The sequence below is a fragment of the Balearica regulorum genome, chromosome 27 (genome assembly GCF_011004875.1).
Source record: "Balearica regulorum gibbericeps isolate bBalReg1 chromosome 27, bBalReg1.pri, whole genome shotgun sequence".
NCBI classification, from domain to species: Eukaryota; Metazoa; Chordata; class Aves; order Gruiformes; family Gruidae; genus Balearica; species Balearica regulorum.
This window is the reverse complement of record NC_046210.1, coordinates 1,831,732-1,853,136: the sequence shown is the minus strand read 5'-3', so window position 1 is coordinate 1,853,136 and position 21,405 is coordinate 1,831,732. Positions and strand designations below refer to the sequence as shown.

At 44.6% G+C, this 21,405-nt stretch overlaps 1 protein-coding gene across 2 annotated transcripts in view; it reads left to right on the top strand.

The window, feature by feature from the left end:
• The window catches only part of LOC104634228 (disintegrin and metalloproteinase domain-containing protein 9), a 35,357-nt gene extending 14,150 nt beyond the window's left edge, over positions 1-21,207 (top strand). For both annotated transcript variants that reach the window (XM_075736783.1, XM_075736782.1), the window contains exons 2-22: positions 1,171-1,268; positions 2,668-2,732; positions 3,809-3,887; positions 5,820-5,896; positions 6,654-6,843; positions 7,644-7,709; positions 8,165-8,236; positions 8,956-9,125; positions 10,383-10,464; positions 11,229-11,362; positions 11,574-11,745; positions 11,867-11,959; positions 12,195-12,390; positions 12,917-13,022; positions 13,766-13,949; positions 14,575-14,655; positions 15,147-15,252; positions 16,805-16,943; positions 17,433-17,535; positions 18,133-18,260; positions 19,060-21,207. In XM_075736783.1, coding sequence (XP_075592898.1) covers positions 6,697-6,843; positions 7,644-7,709; positions 8,165-8,236; positions 8,956-9,125; positions 10,383-10,464; positions 11,229-11,362; positions 11,574-11,745; positions 11,867-11,959; positions 12,195-12,390; positions 12,917-13,022; positions 13,766-13,949; positions 14,575-14,655; positions 15,147-15,252; positions 16,805-16,943; positions 17,433-17,535; positions 18,133-18,260; positions 19,060-19,174 — 2,094 coding nt within the window. In that variant the 5' untranslated portion in view covers positions 1,171-1,268; positions 2,668-2,732; positions 3,809-3,887; positions 5,820-5,896; positions 6,654-6,696 and the 3' untranslated portion in view covers positions 19,175-21,207. The remainder of the gene's footprint in view (positions 1-1,170; positions 1,269-2,667; positions 2,733-3,808; positions 3,888-5,819; positions 5,897-6,653; positions 6,844-7,643; positions 7,710-8,164; positions 8,237-8,955; positions 9,126-10,382; positions 10,465-11,228; positions 11,363-11,573; positions 11,746-11,866; positions 11,960-12,194; positions 12,391-12,916; positions 13,023-13,765; positions 13,950-14,574; positions 14,656-15,146; positions 15,253-16,804; positions 16,944-17,432; positions 17,536-18,132; positions 18,261-19,059) is intronic.
• The last annotated feature ends 198 nt before the right edge of the window (positions 21,208-21,405 follow it).

The following is a 21,405-nucleotide window of genomic DNA, read 5'->3' as shown; positions in this document are numbered from 1 at the left end:
CCTACCTTGGTCGGGAAGCTTAGGCTCCTCTGATGAGCTCACTGATTCCATTGCCGTGAGCTAGTAAAACTGTTGCTCTTAATCCTGTCTGCAATCCCGGGCGACCAACCTCCCACTTCCCGGGGGAGCTGCTCCCGAGCCAGGCACAGGCAGACAGCAGCCATTGATGGGAGAAATAATTTACATGTGCAATTTATTATTGTTTACACAGTCGATAGAGAACAGTTGCTTGCAAAAACTGATGCCTTATAAAGGAAACTTAGACCGTAGCCTTTTGTTTGGTTCAGAGGATCTGCCTGATGTTGCATATGCAAATCATTTATAAAGTGGTCTGCAAAAGGCCGCTTTGTTACATGCATTTGTTTCACCTCGCTTGTTTTTATAAGGTCCTTAAGAGCTCTCTAAGAACCTAATGAGTAGTACTGGCCTTGTGTCAGAAGTTTGGCATAATGCTGAGCTCTGCTGGGCTGGCTTTGTGCTGCCATGCCATTAGGAAGCGCAGGAACCGCTGGAGCCCCTGGGAGTTAATCTGGAGAGGCTGCATGGTCAAGCTGGTGCCGTTCAGCAGCTTCGCAGCACGGGACACCTGGTTTTGACGCTGTCGTTCTGTGTGTCCTTGAACAAGTTCTCTTTGTGCTGACCTGCTCTGATTCCTGCTGATGGAAAGTGATGGTGTATGAGGTAGATACTTGTAAGACAGTAATTGGAATGCGGAGCTTTCAATGTGAAACCTTTTGGAAATTTTGGTGTCTTCTGTGCTGTTTGTGTGTTGTTTTCTCTGGGCTTTTACGAGGCAATCCAAGCGTGCTCTGCTCAGAGACTTGCTGTGTGTATCAGGGCCTTTGGCTTTTTCTTCTTAGGGCTCTCTAAACACGTGCGGTGCCTTGGCAATGTGGTGCAATGTTGTTTCTTAAAAGTAGAGCTTGTAAGTATGCGATAGGACATGATGCCAGTCTCGTGGCAGAGGATCTGTCCCGTGCAGCGCTGCAGACCTGCATGGAGCAGCCCCGTTTCAGGGGTCTGTGACAAGCTGGAGACCTGAGCTGGAATCACGGCCTGCCTCCTTCCTACTGAGGGGGCTTTTCTTGAAATAGCATTTTCTTCCTTGTGCCTTATCCTTCTGATTGCTTTTTTTTTTTTCTTTAGCAGTGTTTCTGTTCTGCTTTCTAGGTTTCCAGCAGGTTTCTCTGTTGTCTTCCTACGAAGTTGTAATCCCGCAGAGGTTAGGAAGAGAACGGCGAGAGGCTTCTGATGGCTCCTCAGTACAGGTACTGTACAGTACAGTTTTTAAAATGCCTTCAGTTTAATATCGACTTCCTAATGAGATCCACCCAATTGGGTGGGTTTCATGACCTGAAATTGTCATGAAACACTGTCAGATTCATCTAGCAGCAAACAAGTGTCTATCCTTACAAAAGATAGATTACATCTAGCATCGCCTTTAGCTGAGTTACAGTAAATACCTCCCTGCTCCAGAGGTTACAAGTTGTTGCAAGGGATTTTTGATCGGGGTGTAAAAGTTGCATAATAAGAGTTACTAAGCACTGGGATGAGTTTCAGAGAGGTGGTGGAATCATTATCCTGGGAGATGCTCAAAGTCTGATGGGAGGAGGCCCTGAGCAGCCTGGGCCAGCTCTGTAGCTACTTTGAGCAGGGGTCAGATTAGGCAACCTCCAGTGGTACTTGCCAGCCTATATTATTCTGCTGTAGCCACATAACTAAAGACTGCACACTTCAAAGTATTTGGATTAGACCAACTGTGTTTAGTGACAGATCTTCTAAACACTGGCAGAATTTAATATTAGCAAAAATGCCTTGCTGTTTATTGCAGTCGTTGACCAGTACTCCTGCTGTGATACTTAATGTTGTGGTCAGGCAATTCAGCTTATCCGCTTAAATATTAAGGTACCCTAACCGCTGTGTGTAGCACTTGGCTAGCACAAGGCTGTGGAGGTACTGGCTCACTGTGAACATTCAGTATTAAAACTGTATTGTCCTTTTCCAGCTGTAACTAAGAGTTTTTCTGTGGAAGTCTTAGAAACAAGGAATAAGAAAACCACAAAGCTATTTTGAAATAGCTTTCTTCATGTGACTTTTCCCCAGTTACACAGAAAGGGATGCCAGGTTCCGGAGGTAGGGACAATTATAAAATAGTTTTCAGGCTCACCCACATGTGATTATTCCTGGTCTGGATTTAGGAAGGAAAGTTTATTAGCTCAGTCTCTGGCAATTTCAGTGTGTGGACATGGCAGTCATTTTGTCTGCTGGATGTCAGGGAACCAGAGCAAATCCTGATGGCTGTGTCAGCTTCTCATTGCGAAGTCTCATGGGCTCAGCAATGTCAGCTAGAAGCAGAAGGAACACCCGCTCCCTGACCAGTGTCGGGATGCCAGCAAGAACCGTGATGGGATTGACAGAGTGCTGCATCCCTCTAGGAGGTGGTTTAAATTTTGTTGGTATGAGCTGCATCTCCAGCAACTACAGCTATATCTAAAAAGGCTAACGATACAGACCAGTCCTGAGTTACGGAGGATGACGGTAGTGATTTGAATGCTATAGTTGTAGCAGTAATGGAGCTCGCAGAGACATTTTCTGCCAAAATTTTATTGATTTCAAGGAATGTTTTATTCATTAACATGAGTAAAATGCAACTTTTTTTGTATTTAGGACAAGGTGTCGTATGCTATTGAGATAGAGGGAAAAGAATACACAATTCATCTAGAAAAGAACAAGTAAGTGATGAATTTCTTGCAATTGTTAAATTCCATCTGTTGTGTCCAAATAACAAGCTGGCAGGTAGCATGCGAGTTCTGATCCTTGAGGTCCTTTATGAGGAGTGCAGTTACATGCTAGCTCTGTGAAATCTGCAGAGACAGAGGGCAAAAGTGGATTCAGTCACCATCCTGGCTGTCAGCCAGCAGCCCTGGTGATCCCCCTCAGCGAAGGAAGCAGTAGTTTGCTCAAAGGGGATCTGAAATGACACTCTCCATCCACAACTAAAAATAAACAAACTGAACTATATGTCAAGTAAATATTTTCACTTTCTTCTGGGTTTTGTTTATTGTTTCAGGGTTTTTCTTCCCCTGTCTCAGTAGCACAAGAGGAGTAATAAAAGAGAAGCTGTCTTTATATCCAAGGCCTTGATATCCATAACTTGTAGACAATGTAGCTGTTGCCTGGCTTGAGGTCAATTTTTAAAGGGCTGCTTGCAGCAACAGCAAGTTACCATTTATCAGGCTATTGCTTCTTAAAACTGCCCTGAAAACAGACAAAAGAGACATTAACTATTTAAGTGTAGAAGCCCCTGGGGATCTCTAGCTGCTCCTTGCCAAGCCCCCGACCCTTGGAAGCATGGGAATTCAACTGCACCGCATCAAGGGATTTACTAGTATGGGTCAGCAGTCTTAATCGTGGGAGACTTTCCTGATGCACTTCCTTCCACAGCTGGGGAAGAGAAGTCATATGCAGCAGGCTGAGTGCTGGGATTTTATTTTATTTTTTTTATTATTCTGCATGAAAGCAAACTTTTAGCACAATTTAATGGGTTTCGAGGCTTGTTTTACATTCCTGGGGTGAGGTATTGATTTGTTTTCATTAATGTTTCCACCATTCTGATATCTCGGATTTTGCTGTGGAAATGCACCATTTCTTTGTTAATTTGTTTTTTTTTTCCTTTTGAATGTTTCCTTATTTAATTGCAGTTTACGTACTTGTGATGCTTTTGATTAAGATCATCTTACTGCCCTGCTATAATGTCACGGTCATTCCATGAAATTCCTCTTACATTCCTTCTCCCCTTTCCTTACAGAGAACTGCTGCCCAAAGATTTCACAGTTTATACCTATAATAAGGAGGGGAAGTTGCAGACTGAATATCCGGATAGCCAGGTAGGAATTCTTTCTTTTTATACCCTTACCGAAGGTGACTTGAACACTGAGCATCTACAGGATGAGGTAGTCGCGTGTTAGAAACGGATAGTTGTGTTTTTTCACGGGGCCACCTTCTACTCCCGTGGGCACACTGCCCTCTTCCTGGAGAGAAGCCTTGATTTTAGATGAGGCTCTAGCTTGGAGCTTGTAGTAGATCCCCTTTTCTTTATGTGGAGGTGATTGCTGTCTAATTAAAAGTTACTCTTATCTAAAAAGGAAATGCTCTTCTTAGCTGCCAGAACCCTCATTATCGAGGGTGGTGCTGTCCTTGTACAGCACCGTGCAGTGTTGGTATCGCTTCTGCACACAGGTCTTGCTTCTCATGGGGGCCAGAGCACACGGAGCAGAACTGGGCTGTTTTAGTGGCTGAATATATACCTTTAATTTTGCACACAATGGTCTTCCAGATTGGTCCACAAGTCAAAATGAATGGTCAGCTGCTGACCCATCTTTTCAGTTGCGTGAGGCTGTCTGTTAGCAACACTGAGGATTTTTCAGAGTCGACAGGCTATCCGTTAGTCCAGAAATTTGGGAACTACTGGAGGGGATGGATGAGATCAAGTCTGGAGGACTATGAGAATGATGTTACCTGCATAGTGTTGGTGGAGTTATTCCACTGAAGAAGCAGTTGGAGCCCTCTCTTTCTGCACAAGCAGGCTGCCTGATAGGTTGTCTTTGAAAATTTAATTCCTTCTTTAGAATAAGAGTAAAAACTAGCTCGTGTGATACAAAAAGTATGAGAGTTTTTCTAATGGCTTCACTCTTCTTACGTATCAACATTGTTCCTTTGAAAGGGAAGTGTTAGTCATATGTGGTTCATGGGATCTTGTTTTTTTGAAAATAGAGCACCTGAGTCAGCTGGGTATTGACTTCCTACTGATTGACTAAGGAAAAATGCTTTTTCTGCATGAGGTCATGAAAGTCCCTTCGGTGGCCTTGAAGGATTAGCACATGCTTTCAGTGCTTTCTGTGGTCGTTGCTGAAACAGCAGGCGACATAATCTACCTGACCCCTGTAATAATGTTCAAAAATGCACTTGCCAGAGAAAATGGAATGTATTTGCCCCATACTACCCCCCTTGTCTGGTTTCCAAAGCGTGTAGATACAGAGGACAAAATGGCAGTACTTTGTTTCATCAGGGCTGATGAGGGATGTATTGCGCAACCGAAAGGTCCTGGCAGGGCCGGTTGGCGAGGATAGCGGGTGTTGGCCCTCTTCTTGCCGGAGAGAGGTTACGTACAAGCCAAATGTTCTGCAGCACTGTTTCCTAGAAGGCTGAATGGTGATTTGGCCCAAATTGGTAGGGAGGGGTTGTCCTCAAAATAGTTGAGGCAGGGTGGAGGACAGAAGTGAAGAGTAGGATGGTTTACGGTCAAGTGAAGAAATGCAGTTGCTCGATAATGCGTCTAAGCCCTGCTTGCCGGGCATTTGTAACGCGTTGGCAGCGCCAGCTCTGAATCCGGCTTCAAGTAGAGTGACTGAGTGAGCGAGGGGGATTTTAAACCAAAATCTGTAACGAACTGCTGGCCCCACTGAGTTGTGAAGAGGCTCTGCTTTGCAGGATAGGGAGGCAGGGATCCGTTTGGAGTCCTGTACCCCGGCGTCTTGATGAGCTTCATATATATAAGTCCTTGTGGTGCTAAGGCAGGTGAGGAAATCCTTAGACGCAGGTTAGTGAATGAAACACTGTTATATTGTGGTAGAGCTAGAGGCATGTTTGAAGCTATAGATAAAAGGCATGTGGTAAATTTAATGTAAAGCACATTACATTGTCAAGTTGTAACTACTGCTGGTCACTGGCAGGCATAGCAATTACGCCACCAGAGATCACACTGGGTGTGCAGATACGCGTGGAATATGTGTGTAATGTGCCCGTGTTTTCCCATATAGGATCACTGCCATTATCAGGGATACGTGGAGGGGACCCTGGATTCTGTGGTTGCTGTCAGCACTTGCTCGGGGCTCAGGTAGCACAGCTCGTCTTTTGTGTCCCTGTTGTCACGTGAGTTTCGTGGCTCGCTGAACCTGAAACAAAATTCTTGCTCTGTTTTTAATCGCTGTTCAGCCAGGCGGGGATTTATTGACCGGGGCCAAGCTGCAATGGTGTTATGCCTTTGTGCAGTCTTTCTGTGGTACCTTTTATTCATGTAGTTAATAGATATTTGAAATGCCATTAAATAAGTTGCAATTTGTTATCAGAGTACAGTAAGTCATTCTTTGACACAAATTTTGGATTATTTTCTGATTTGGGTAGATGGTTACTACAAAGAACTGTACATAGTGCAAAAATGGAAAGTCACATGCTAGTCTGCAAATTTTACAAAATTGGCCCTAAAGCATGTGCACATCAAATATGATTGGAATTTTTTTCTGCTTTGGGCTAATTCCCATAACTCTTGGTGCTTTGATTTTTTTGCAGTGCCATGTCAGACACCAGAGCGTCAACAGTAATTGAACTAAAGCATTTCTGCTTAAGGCCTGCGACTTAATTTCTTGTGCATTGCAAACCTTTACAAAACCATTTAATTTGCTGTATTCGTGAAGGCCCTATCCAGGGCAAGGCTGCTTTAAGGCCTGGGATGCATCATGCCGTTTTGCAAGGACTGAGCTATAGGCATACCTTTAGTTACCAAAGAATAACTGTTCCTTTGCTTTACTGTAGAAACCTGGGTAACTATCCTCCGTGCTTAATGCAAGAATTTCTCACACCCTACCGTACTTTAGGGGTTTGGTGACAATAGGGAACATCACCTATGGAATTGAACCAATGGATGCCTCGTCTGCCTCTAAACACATCGTATATCGATTGGATAATGTGAAGAAAGAGCCCACGATGTGTGGGGTAAGCACCGAAGAGCATGAAAGGGAACGTACAGAGGAAAATCACCATCCCAGTATGACTCAGCTGCTGCGAGTAAGTACTCCAGTGTTTTTTCCACAGTCCCCTACAATGTGTTTTGTGACTGTTCAGCTAAGAATATGGAAGCAGCTTATCAGATTTCCTGGGATTTAACACATGCCTAAAGGTTTCTGATTCAGAGGGCTTTCTACGCTGCTGAAAAACTCAGTTACTTCAACAAAGCAGCTGCAATTTCCTTCTGCTTCTGCCCACAGCAGTGAGAGTCGAGTGGTAGTTAGATTGTTCATGGGCAGAGCTTTCTAGGGCTTTTTAAGGGCAGGAACACTAGCTTCATTGGAGAGGCTCATTAATGAAGTATTGCATCAGAAACCAGGAGAATATTGTGGTGTTTATTCCATTCTCTTAACCCTCTGAATAACAGTTTGGTGTGCAGGTCCCCCTTGTCGGTTTGAAGACTGGCTATACAAGAACAAGGTTGCAGTAAAAGCAGGACTAAGAAACATTGTGTTTCACTTCAAGGTTATTGGCTTTGCTTGTTGGTGTCTTTCTGCTCCTTTATAAAAGCACATGCTGTCTTTCCAAAGAAACCTGTGTGAAAAAGTAAAAAGGTCCCTTGCTCTTGAAATGCAGGAAAACTTTGTGCAGCTAAATTGTAGTGTAAATTACTTACAGAGAATTTGTTGTTGCATCGGATTACATTTCTTGGTTTTGGCATGTTTTCGTCTTGGCACAGTGTGCTTTGGGTGTGTCTCTCAAACCACTAGTTGTATCAAGTGAAATATGACAACGTCATGATTTTTTTTGTTTACACTTGAATTAATAAAATTGAAGTTGTCTAAAACTTTGTTCCGCAGAGAAAGAGAGCGGTCCTACATCAAACAAGATATGTGGAGCTGTTCATAGTTGTGGATAAAGAAAAGGTAGGAATTGTGGGTCACCTTCCCTTCCTTATCCCCAGGAGATGGCTTGAAAAGCCCTCAGTCTTCATTACTCCCAAATGGATTGTTGAAAGACACAGACGCTTTAGCCAATGTTATGCAAACATGCTAACCTAAAACTGAATAAACATGTTCTATGCAGTACTCTTCAGGGAAGAGTAAACTGTCAGACATGGAGAGTTTCTATCAGCAAGGAAGCTAATAATGTAAGGAAAAAACTTTTTTTGCATGGCAAAACCTGCCTTTGCTGTTTTCTCTTGACTATTGAGCTGTTGAGCAATAGCAATGAGGATGGTCCTGTCTTGATTAGTAGTATCTTGACAGGAGATTTGGAGCCAGGCAAAAATATTTTTCCATGTTACTAGTCTTAAAATGTTTTGTTCCTTTTTCTAACTCTTGTCTTTATCTCTTCGTGACTAAGTTTCTTTGTCTTGCAGTTTGAAGATTTTGGGAAGAGTGAAACAGAAGTAAGAGAACACATGGTGCAACTGGCAAACTTCCTTGACAGCGTAAGTTAAAGCTACGCTGAGCGTGGGTGGGAATGATGCTGTGTGCAGCAGCCCTGCAGCTCTGTTACTTGTGTAAACTCCCACTGTGGAGTCTGTTCAGTTACTACTTTGCTGGGAATGAAATAAAGGTTTTTATCAAGCCCGGAGCTAAACCTGTTCCCTCGGCCATCATGTTGGTGACTGATAGGACTCAGAGTCACGCCTGCGTGTTGTGCCGGAGGAGCAGGGGCGGCAAAGCGATGGCAGTGTTTATGGGCAGTGGGCTTTGAATGCATCGCTATGAAAGCTTTTCCACCTCTAAATTCATCTGCGGTCATTGTACTTGAGAATTAATTTAGGGAACTCTTCCAACCTGTGCTACATACAGTGAGAGACAGGACAGATTGCTGCAATTACTGCAATTCTTAAGTCTTTGTCAAGGTTAGAGAAAAAGCATGTCTTTCAGCTTGACTATTTCAGACAATGCTATTTGTCAGGATTGAGTCTCCTTTTTATTTCTGTTTTGGATTTTGTCATTGATCCTGTAGCTAATGAAAGTCTGAATCACAGGGAAAATGCGTTCTGGTGATTTGAATTGTGTACAAAATTTAAAAAAACACAAGAAAACTAAAAAGCCCAAAGAGAAAAGTAGATTCTTGCAATAAGATAAATAATGCCAGACCACTTATTCTTATCTGGAGGTCTTCAGAAATATTTCTCCTTTTTTTTTTCCTCCTCAGATGTACATCATGTTGAACATCCGCATTGTGCTGGTTGGTCTAGAGATTTGGAAGTATGAAAACATAATTAGCACAGACGGAGGTGCTGGTGACGTGCTGGCAAATTTTGTACAGTGGCGAGAGAAGAATCTCGTTTTGCGCCGGAGACATGACAGTGCCCAGTTTGTCCTGTGAGTTGCAGTTCCCTCCCTTGGACTCTTAAGAAGCTTATTCTATTCCTGTCTGCTCAGCCGTGTTCTACCGTCAAAAGTAGCCATTGTATTTCAGCAGAGAACCCAGTGCAATCTGCTGTGTTTTATGTACTTGGGAAAACATTCCAAGTCAACTTAGGCATTTTTAAGAAGGTTTCTGTGGTCCTTGAATTCAGTGTCCTCTCTGAGAGGTATATGGCTAAAAACTGATATTTTTTTTCTTGTCCTGCAATGTTATATATTGTGTTGTATAAAGCTTCCATTCAGATAATCCTTTGTCAGGTTGTACACCAGTTAGACTTGTAATCTGGGGCTTTTTCCACTTGAAAATGAGCAGAAACCTGGTGCAGAGCATTGCATTTTAAAGCTGTTTCTGCAGTTGGTATCCAGAGCTAGCTACACAGCTTGAGCTTTGACGTGTGACTTTAATCTGTCCGTCCCTACTGCCGTAAACTAGCACAGAGCTTCCGGAGCTGCCGTCTCTGCCCCGATTCCGGGACGCCTGCCCCGTGCACTTCCCGCTCCCGCAGATAGCGCAGCCCTTAGGAAGTCACTGCCCAGAGTACGAGGAAGGGCAGAGGTGAGAGCGCTGCATCACACGGGGCAACAGCCCAGCCGGCCATCCTGCGAAGCAGCAGCTCCCCTTCCCGCAGGAGGTGGGGGCCTCTCCTCCTCTGAGACAGAACAGCACTGTTCAGGTGGTGAGGGTGAAATGGCTGAAAAAATAGTTATTTTAAAATTCTTTTATATGAAGTGAAATGTGGTGCATTGTGCTGTTGCACTTAAAGCTTTAAGAACTGCGTAGAAACAAAATAAGATACTAATGAAAAGGAGGTAGACAAGGAAAGAAATCTATGGAGTTTGGCAGTAGTAGAAAGGCAGCTAACAGCCAATTAAAACAAATGATTACAAGGGTGGACCGTTTAGCTCTTTATATTTAGAGGGAAGATGTGGAAGAGGATAACTTTCTCTGCAAACTCTTATCTTAATTTAAAAGAATAAAAGAACCACGAACAGAAAGATAAAGCTGAACTGGCACATTCATACCCGCAGTCAATAGTAGTGCTCCTAGCAGTGCTCCTTTGTTAGTGTCGGAAAGCTGGAAAAGCAGTATTTTGTGCCCCGCACGCAGAAGTGATGTATTGGGCGGCTGTGCGGCTGCGCTGTAGCGCTGGCAGCATAATGTGTCTGTACAGGCGGGATGACTGCCTTTCCTTTTTCTCCCCATGACTGTAGGAAGAAGGGGTTTGGTGGCACAGCTGGAATGGCCTATGTTGGAACAGTGTGCTCCAAGAGCCACGCGGGAGGCATTAATGTGGTGAGATACCGTTAGTGATACTCTGAATGTGAGCAAGATAAGAGTTTTGCACTCCAGAAGTCTTCTTGGAAGTGCGCAATCTTTACCAACAAAACTGAAGTGGCTTAGTGGGGATTTTTCTGTGGTGCCCAACCATTTCTGGCACTTCCATGATATCTGGATCACAACTTCTCTGCAGTCTTCTGCATCCTCTGCTCAGCCTTCCCTCTCCCCAGTGCGCAGCACTCATGAAAAAGGGACAGGCCTTCTCTGCTGACATTTTAAGCACCCCTGCCTTAAAAGTATGTGGGAGCTGTGGGTGTCCTCAGATCCGTCCCTGGTGTCTGCTTGACCTTCCCAATTGTGAACTCCTGGAGCAGTGCGGTTGACTGCCCTCTTTATGTGAAATTGCAGAGCGTTAATGAACTGAATTGCTGATCGTGGATAACTGGCAATCCCAGCAATCTTGTTTTCTTGGACTAGGGACAGAAGTACTGGAATTGGAGTTTGCATATTTAAGGAGATTTGGGCTGGTGTGGAGAACAGTTAATGTTGCAGCTGCACTGGAAAGTAGAGGTTGTTAGGGAGTGTCCTGATATGTTTGTCTGAGGGCTCTTATTACTAAGCAAATGACATGCGCTTGGTTGGAAAGCAGGCACAGTTGGTCTGAGAATGCTGTTAATGTTGAGACAGGGTGACAGAAGTGTCCTTTTGGCACATAAGTAAACACTGACTTTCTCAATATAAGCTGTCCACTAATTTTCTTCTGGTTTGTTCTTGTGCAGTTTGGAAGAATCAGTATACAGATGTTTGCATCAATTATGGCTCATGAACTGGGACATAACCTGGGGATGAACCATGATGATGAACGTGTCTGTCACTGCGGAGCAAGCAGTTGCATTATGAGCTCTGGAGCATCGTAAGTAACTGAGAAAAGGGAAAGCATTTTCCGAGGGTCAAAACTTCCCACCCACAAGCTTTGTTTTTACAGGTTGCTTTCATCTTCAAAGCACTCTTGCAGAGTTGTGTCACGCTTGCAGCTCATGGGGAAAGCAGATGATACCCTTGTCTACAAACTGAGGGGATAGTTGTGGGTTGGCTTAAAGATAAGCTCATGTTCTCTGTTGCAGGGGATCGAGAAACTTCAGCAGCTGCAGTGCAGAAGACTTTGAGAAGCTCACTCTCAACAAAGGCGGAAGCTGCCTGCTCAACGTTCCCAAGCCTGATGAAACCTATAGTGTCCCGTACTGTGGGAACAAGCTGGTAGATGCCGGGGAGGACTGTGACTGTGGTTCACCCAAGGTTAGAGGCTTGTGTGTTTTACGAGTGCTGCCAGGGTAGCCCGGCGTGCCACTCACTGGAGAGGGGACTGTGCGTGGCAGAGGGTGCGATTTCTTGGCATTCACAGCACTTCTGTTTTCAGGAATGTGAAAGTGATCCTTGCTGTGAACCAGGGACTTGCAGACTCCGGTCCGGTGCTGAATGTGCTTATGGTGACTGCTGTAAAAACTGCCAGGTTAGAAACTCAGACATGTTACTTGGAAGCGTTCTTCAGTGGTTGAGAAAAGGAGAGCATTGGCCTAGCCGGCGCATCAGTGAGAGGGACTTGTCCTGCGTGTACGCAGCACCCACCGAGGGCTTCAGAGCAATGCTCTTTTTTTTGGGGGCGTATTGTGGGTCAGGTGCAGTGTTCATCCGTGCCGTAAGGTTTCTGTTTTCTGATACAGTTTCCCCCTCCCCTCTCTCTCTAGCTGCTTCCTGGAGGAACCGAGTGTCGGGCCAGTAGCAACGAGTGTGACCTTCCGGAGTACTGCAACGGCACGTTCCAGTTCTGCCAGCCAGACTTCACCGTTCAGAACGGTCACCCGTGCCACAACGAGGAAGCCTACTGTTACAATGGCGTTTGCCAGTACTACGATGCGCAGTGTCAGGATATCTTTGGCTCAAGTAAGGAAAAGCACAGTGTTATGATTGTTCTAGGAGACGTAGCTAAAACAATACGCTAAGTTTATTTAAAATATATTTACTTGTTTTCCTGTTACAGAGACCAGCTGGCTTTGGCAAAGGATTTGAAATAGTGGTAATTTATGGCTTAGCCTTCACACATTCTTCGTTACATTTAATGCCGTGCTGGTGATTCAAGTAGTAATTTTCTTGCACTGATCATTCCTATTACAGTGGGGCTTCTGGTGTACAGGGTTGTAAAGAAGCCATGAAGAAATATCAAATGGTGTAACTGACTCACTGTTAAGTGACTGTTTCTCTTCTTGATTTTTTTTAAACTTGGCACCCTGTAGTGCTGACATTTCCACCTCTTTACTGTTTTGATCGGGTTCTTAAGCTCTCTGTACTGCGTGGAAAACACTAGGTGTAGCAGGGTAATTGGGCTGGGTAAAGGAGACATGATAATGTGAGGTGGTTCTGTCCGTATTTAACTTGGCTCCTCTGTCTGGGGGACGGTTATTGTTTGCAGAAGCCAAAGCAGCCCCCAACATTTGTTTTGCTGAAGTGAATTCCAAGGGTGACAGGTTTGGCAACTGTGGTTTCCATGGCCATGACTACAAGAAATGTTCCAGCTGGTGAGTTGAGCTCAGTGCATCGAGAAGTTCCTAAATGTGTGCTTGAGAATTCTTATTCAAGTGCTGTAGTATAAGTTTGGGATGGTTTAGGAGGTGCACTGGGGAGAGATATGTTATCCCATTGTCTAACCTTATTGACGTGTGTGCATCATTCTGAACCCACAGCGAGAGCGCTTAAAACGCATCTATTCTATCCTCATTTCTGAAGCTGCTATTAGCACTTATAGCCCCACACTTACACAGTTGTAACTTTTGTTGACTTGGGTTAGATTGTCTGGCTTTAGCTCTTGCACGTAATAGTTGAAATGAGTTTGAGTGTTTAGGCAATTCTTTCGTAGCTGGGTTTAAATCTTTCAGGCTCGTGCCACAGTTTCCCATGTGTGTGGTGTTCTGTGGCCTCAGGGATGTTCAGTTCAGACGTGGGGCTGTGGCAAGGAGAGTGTGTTCCACATCTCCCATCATCGATTGTTCTTATCCTAAGGTGTTCACATACAGAAAAACAAGTTGCAGATCATCGTGTTTTCTTTAATGTAAAGATCCCAACAGTTACAGAAAGAAGGGATAAATCCATACTCTTGCAGCACTGAAATGAGGCTCAGCTCAATTTTGTCTGGCGAGTTGCCTCAATTTTATTTTCAAGTAGTGTCTTCCACTAGAAAGAAAACATCACATCAAATGCGTGATAGTCTTTTTCTCGGAGTGAATTCAAGTGTCACTACAGTGTTCGTATGTTGATGTTGTAGGAATGCCATGTGTGGGAAGCTGCAATGTGAAAACGTGAAAACTATGCCTGTTTTTGGAATTAAGCCTGCTATTATCCAAACTCCCATCAGAGGCACCACGTGCTGGGGTGTAGATTTCCAGCTAGGCTCTGATGTCCCGGACCCAGGAATGGTGAATGAAGGCACCAAATGTGATACTGGAAAGGTAATTAACAATTAAAAAATGATTTCTTAAAGTAATAATTCAGGGGTTTTATGTGAATAAAATTTTCAGCTGCATTGCTTCCAGAATATTTATGGCCATTAATTTTTTGATGCCTGTAGTTAATGCAGAACTGAGCAAGTCCATCGGTTCCCCGCACTGCCTAGTACTGCAGTGCATGTGCATAAAAAATGTAATGAGCCTTTTGTTTATAGAAAAAAGAAGCAAAAGAAATAAAGTTTGTTGAGAGCCAGAATCTTTGCTCTGTCAGTGAGCAGGAAGAGCTAGGCACACACAAATGCCTTTAAGACAATTTTCAATTAAAATCCCACTGAACTAAAAAGCCTAGAAGCTTATCCCCAGCAGAGGAATGTGCATTCCACATATCCTTACTGTGCACAATTTAATTGCTATTCCTTTACATTCAGAGTAGGGACAAAAGACTTCCAGTAACAGTTCAGACACCATACTGAGAAGCCTTTTGTAGCCTTTCTGTGGAGTTGGGGTTTATCACGTAAGAGTCGGAGACTTGCTTTGTGGTCAGTGAGCACAGAGTGGCTGCAGCCAGGGGAACGCGGGGGTGCAATGCCACCTTCCTTCACTTGTGTGCGTCTCGCAATTCCCCTAGATCTGCAGGCACTTCCAGTGTGTGAGCGCCTCCGTTCTGAACTACGACTGTGATGTGGAGAGGAAGTGTCATGGACATGGGGTAAGCAGAGCCGGCAGTCCGCTTACAATGAACACTAGGTCTGTAAGTTTTGGTATGACTGGCAGCATTTCTATGTGAGGTCCTCTGACATCTTCGTAACGAGAACACTAGGTTTTTCAGAGCCAACTAAAGATGATATTTTTTTGCCAGGCAAGAATTCCCAATTCCAGTATCACTAATGTAATTTGAAACTCTGCATTTCACGATAAAAAAAAAAAAAAGCCATGCTCTTTAAGCCGTTGGGATAGCTAATCTTTGCAAGCTCATCCTGAACAATGTTGTGCTTGCCAAGTCCTGTGAAACCTTGAGACGCCTGGCCAAGGACTAGTCAGAATTGACGTGGGAGTTACTGGTTAAAGGTCTCCAGGCTGAGTGATACGGAAGGGACAGAATAGACGGTCATACGAGGCTACCGCATGCGGCTTTCAAATATGTGGAAACTTAAGTTACTAAAACGACCTTATTGTGCTGTTTGTGTTGTTTAAATGCAGGTGTGCAATAACAACAGGAACTGTCACTGTGAACCGGGCTGGGCCCCTCCTTACTGTGATACTAAAGGCTACGGAGGAAGCCTGGACAGTGGCCCTCCTTACAACGGCAAGTAGTCATCGGGCAACTACAGAGCAGGGACCTGTCTTAGGAAGGCTGGCGCTGAGCTCAGTGCAGAGCACTCGCTTGCTCTGAAGCAGTGAACTTCTGGGGGTTGGCTCTTCACCGGGTTTCCTTTGCAAACAATTCTAGTTAAGGTTTTGGGCTCAAGGTGTTGCATTTCACTCTTATGGGATGCTGGGCATCTGTAAAGAAACTGGGTGGTTTAAGTGCCTTCAGGTGATTTCTGCCACCTTGGACCAAGATCCTCTTGGACTTCTCTGTGTCCAAGCTGGGAGCTGAAGCTCCTTCCGTTCTTAGATCCAAACAAAATGTGAAATTTGCCTGAGGATGTGGGTTCACATCCACGGATGCGAATCTGCATCTCCATAAGGACATGCCGCTTCCAGCAGTGGTGGCAGCAATGAGTAGCTGCCCTGTTCTGGTATCTGCAGGTAGTTGCGTGTGAACCTGCAGTGTCAGGATGAACATCTGACCGAGGTGGGCTAGGGCAGCGCATATTGACAAGTCTCTATTTTATTAATGTTTATTATTTGAGTTCAGACAGTGTACTTCATTTGGTAGTAACTACAAATGTAGTCCCCGTCCCAAACAACTTATGATATAGAAGAGGAAGGGTACCTTCAGTACCTTTACCCCAGGAAAGGTACTAGGTCAGTGTTTGACGTGGCAAGATGATGTATCTGTGTGTCTGGAAGATACATGTATATGTTTGAATGTGAACAGTGGGAACACGGTGCCTTGGGCTGGGGAGCACAATTCATGCACGTGAGAAAGCAAACTGAAAGAGGCTGTGAAGTTTACTTTTCTCACTGACAGTTTAAAAGATGGAATAGGAAGCAAAATCCAAGCTATAATTTGGAGAAAACTGTGCAATGTGCATGTGTATATAAAGACGGGATTGATGTAGTCCCTTCTATGAGCTGCAAGAATGATCTTGAAGACTGGTTTTCATAAGATGGTGTGGGTTTGAGGTGAAGCTAGCCACTATGTTGATGCAGTAACAGACTGGAGAAGCACGCTGGAGCGTGGACAGGTGCCTCAAGTCATCAGACAAAAAAAGGGAAAGGCTTTTTTTGTACAGCCTGCAGTGGAGAAATCTGCTGCATAGAGATTAAGAAGGTGAGTTCTTTGCCTCCAGCAAACAATGATAGGAGAAGAGAAAGATTTAGGATCAGACCAAAGGGCAGAAGCTCTGTTTTCCTCTTTTTCAGATGAGCTCATAAGATCTTCACAGTAACATAGTGGAAGAAAAATTAGGTATTGATCTAGTAATTCAATATGCTGTTATAGCCCAGGGTATCATGGCACGTACAGTTCTTTTATCTTTGACCAGACAATCCCTGTGAAAAGATAATCAGAAAAGAATATATTTAGGCGTATATCTTGCAGCCTTACTAGATTCTTTAGTTTTTTCTTCTATGAAAAATGGGAAATGGTTGTAGAACCAGCTCTACCAAATATTCCCTGCTACAGTGAGTCAAGTGGTGGGAACACCGTGTAATACTTTTTTTTTTCTCCATTGTTTTGTCCCCATCAGACAAAGACACCTCACTGAGAAATGGGCTGCTGGTATTTTTTTTCCTGGTCCTCCCACTCTTTATAGCTGCTGCTCTGGCATTTGTAAAAAGAGACAGGCTGAAGCGATGCTGTGGAAGATTAATGTCACGCTGCCATTCGTAAGTACAGTCTCCTTTTTACCTTCTCCTCTGCCCTTTTGAAGTACTCCACAGGCATTTGTTTACACGAGCCAATGCCAAAGTACGGAGGCATATTCCAGCCCCGGATGGCAGGCAAAGACCCCTGTGTCAAATAACGCATGTAGCCTGCCCCGGGCAATGCCAGAAAAGATAAATTCATCTTAAATGGAGGGAGCAGAGAACTTTCTTTTTACCATTCTGTTTGTTGTCGTGCATTGGTGATGGGTTTTATATTTTTGGGTCCCATCTTTGGTATAAAGTGGCAAAATGAAGCTGTCATAGTCCTAAACACAAAGAGGGTTATGCTGTTTATTAGGTATGTGGCAGGTACTGTCTTCCTGACATTTGATATGCGCTAAGATATAAAGTACAAGTATAAATCCATCTAACGGGTTTGAAGGGCTTGGATTCATAGCCTGCGTAGCCATTCTGTCAAGGTTCTGAGCTCACCCATCAATTGGATTTCAGGTCACTTCAGTCTCCACCTCCTCAAACAGAAACAGAACCGAGAGACTACCGCCACAGAGGCTTTTCACACGGCATGCCGTACGCTTCAAGAGGTGTACCCATGGTAGGAATGATCTACTCTTCATTACTTTATGTGTCATCTGTTACTCTAAAGTAAACATGTGAAGGCAGTTTATATATTTTTTTCCCTAATAAAAGCTTCAAAGTTACTTTATTTTTTCATTTCTGCAAATTGGGTTTTCTTTGCTTATTTCCTGAGGGGTGTGTGGGAACTCCTCATTTTCCCACTGTTTAAGCTTTTTTATGGGCTGTGCTTGGCTTGGCAAGCACTTTACCTGCTTTGCTTCCCCTTTCCCTTACGCTGAAACCCCTGGTCCACACGAGGAGGGGAGTGATCCTTGCCAGCCGCCTAGCCCCGGTCCTTTGCAGAGCAGTTATCTCTGAGTGCAGTAACTAGCCAAAGCACACCTGCAGAACAAATGAAACGCTTGTCGTGATCGTTCTTTCTGTTTTTCCCAAATTGTGGTACTTTTCAAACTGCTGTTGCTTCTTTCTACTGAGTTTCTCAGACAGAAAGTGCAACTCTGACATTTCCAGGTTTGCTTGTGAGTGGTCTTAAATGTTGCTTAACTAATGAAAGAAATATTTCAATTCCATAAGTGCAAATTTGTAGAACGTTCTCATTATGTTTTCTTTGTAGGATATGGAACCAAATACCTTTCCTGTTCCGTCTTACCCAGTTAACCAGCACCCTCAGCAGGCTTACCACCAGTCTTACTACCCGTGTCCGCAATACCAGGCACCGCAGCCGCAGAAGCTGCCGACAAGGTCGGTTGAGTTATTGCAAATAAGCGTTGGCAGTTGCACTGATGTATATCGATTGTCACTGCCTTCACCTGAGCAAGCATTAGGGTGTTTCGTCGTGTGTTATATGCAAGCAGGACGGACCTTTTATTGAAAGAAGTTTCTCCTTCGTTTCAAGCTGTGGAACTGAAGTGCTGTTACCCATAGCGTTCATTTTGCACACTGTCACGGCTACGTTTTGATTAACAGGTTCCAGAATGCATTTCTGGGGCCAGATTAGCCCTGCATACAGGGGAAGAAAATACTTCTCAAAATAGGCAGTTTAAAAAGAAATTACTCAAAAATCTGTCATTTTGCTGATTTGTGAGTGTTATTGCCAAGTACAGGGTCATTTCTCATTAACTTTGAACAGAAAGTTTTCCTTCATTTTACATTTTACTTTTTAATTGTATTCCTAACATGTAACGCCTCTGCCATAAGACATGCGTATCCAGAAAGCGCAAGGTGTCGAGAGGGAGCTCTTCAAAATAGCTTGTGTTGGTGGGAAACTTGTGGGGGTCTTTAACCTATTTTGGGAAAAATGATGTGTTAACGAGCTGAGGATTTCGGGCAACGGACAGCAGAGTCTGACCGTGGCATGGTCGAAAGGAGTCTTTGGGGGGGGAAGCAGAGGCGGCGAGACGCGGCGTGTCTGGCGGGGGGGGGGGGGTCTCCGCAGTGGCCGCGGTGCCAGTGCCAGGTGAGAGGGAGAGGGATGTGCATCATGGATGTGTGTCATGGCTTTGTCACCTGGACTGACGACGGCTTCTCTGTCCCCTTGTAGACCACCGCCTCCACAACAGAAACGTGCACCTCAGGGACCTCCTCCACCCCAGCAAAAACGTTTACCTCAGGGACAGTATTTTCCTTCTCGACCAGCGCCTTTGCCTCCCAAATAGCTTTTGGCTTCTTTGGAGCCTTCCCGTGAGCTGACCTGTTCACTGAGACAGAGCTGAAATTGCAGTTATCCTTCTTGCATTGAGCGGCCCATGGTAATCCCGGAAAGCCTTCTTCTGCAGCCTAGGATAAGGCAAACGAGATATTCAATCGAGGAATGTAAAACTTTAAACTAAATACCTCTACCAAAGCTACAGGAACTGAAAACATCTAACCCGTTCTTAGCTCTGTCCGAGTATTGTGGCTTTGTAAACTGCGGCAGCGCTGTCCAGCTGGAAGTGGAGCAGCCTGCGGTTCAATAATTTTTATAGTACAGCACTTGGGAGCTGCTTTTGGTTTCCCCATTTCTGCGACGAGCCCTAATAATGAAATTGTCTGATTTGTTGTCGTCTTTCTAAATGTACGGTGAAGAATTGAAGTAGCCCATACCGTTTTCAAAACAAGGAAATCTGGCCAATTAATTTAAAAGTATTTTGCATGGACTGGGAAATGTTGTCCCATTTCCACATTAATGGCACAAGTAAAATAAAGTATCAGTGTACTTTTTCAGAGGAAGATAAATATATTGTTAAACATGTTTATGCATGTTATATGTTTATTGATGTGTAATAATGCACTTAAATTCTTACTTTCATGCTGACTGACACTAAGCTGTGCTATATGAGCACTAAGTTTAATGGTTTTAAATTAGTAATTGTGAGTTGCTAAATGAGAATCCTGTACTAATTTCCACTAATATCATGAATGGGCAGTGAAAATAAAGGTACGAAAAGACACGGCCATATTTTGGTTATAAAAAATGGGATGCCCTTAGCTTTTAATTTGGGTCTGAAGACTGCGTAGCAGTCCCTGCAGAAGAAGCAAAAAACGTCTTTCTGCTTCTCTGAGCACTTTAAACTGGAACCAGTGGACTAATGCAGCCCTCTCGCCTAATCCTCGATCCTTTTTAGTGTCAGTCAGGATGCTCGCAGGCTAACTTGCATTAGATTGGACTGCCACCCCTTTCTACGCCACTGACTACACTCGATTTTAAAACCGTTTCTGAAAAGGAGTGTTTAGCATTCGGTGTGCTGGCCGAGGAGATCCGTTAACGGTGCTACCGCTGTGCCGTGGGTAGGAACCGGCTGCTGGTGGTCACAAACAGAAACCTGTTGCACAAACTTGCTAAAAGTAAAGGAAGTACTGACAAGAGCGCTTGGCTTTTTCGCCTTGCGCTAGCCACCGAGTACAAGCTCACTCTGTAAAATCCCCCGTAATATTGCCAAAAAAAATATTTTCCTCTGTAAATACATATATAAATATATATATAGTGTTTGCGTTTGCAGTAATAAAATACTTGAACTCCTGTGGTTTCCCATAAACTTAGACTAAGATTTATAACATTATTAAAATACGTAAAATGTCACCTAGAATATCACCAGATGTATTCGTGGGGGTCTTCTGTTTGTTCCAAGATAATCGCTTCCTAATTTTTGTTGTATTCTACCCGGTTTGGGCTGGCTGGCTGTAACGTTTAGCTCTGCAGCCGAGGGAGGCAGAGGTCCCGTGGGAGCCTCACGACGCGAGTGGGACGAGAGGGGGGAATCCAGGGAACGATGTCATCCGAGAGAGATGTACTTAATTGTATTTGAAGCTGTATGTGTGAACTAAAACTATGCTGAAAATGGTGCCTTTTAATAGATAAAGAGTTTTTATACTTCCAGCATGCACGTTGCAATATTTGCAGGGTGGTGGCGTAGGGCAGCGAACGCGTGGTTTGAGCAGCGATCCTATGGGAAGGAAACAGCTCGGATTTTACGTGTGCTGAGTATTGAAGATGACTACTGACTTCCTTTTTTAAAAGAGTACGCTTCTCCCTGTCCCCCGAGGAGGTCTGGAGAAAGCGGAGGCCATGTCCTTCAACCCTTTGCGCTCTGCAGAACCGTCCCGCTCTGCGCGGCGCTCCGGTACCGTCGGGGGGGGGCTGACGAAAGGGCTGTTACCGACTCCCTTTGTAAGAAACAAACGAGCAATAAAGATGCCGGTTTTGTACGAAGGTGCTCTCCTCCGCCTCTGCTTTCCCCGGGCGGGTGGGGCCGAACGGAACCGAACGGAACCGGCGCGGCGGGGCCGTTACCGGCCGGGCCATGGGGCCGCGCAGGGCGATGCTGCTGCTGCTGCTGCTGCTGTGTGAGTGCGGGCCCGGGCCCCCGGAACCCCCCTCGATCCCCCCTCAGGGCTGGGCCGGCTCGGC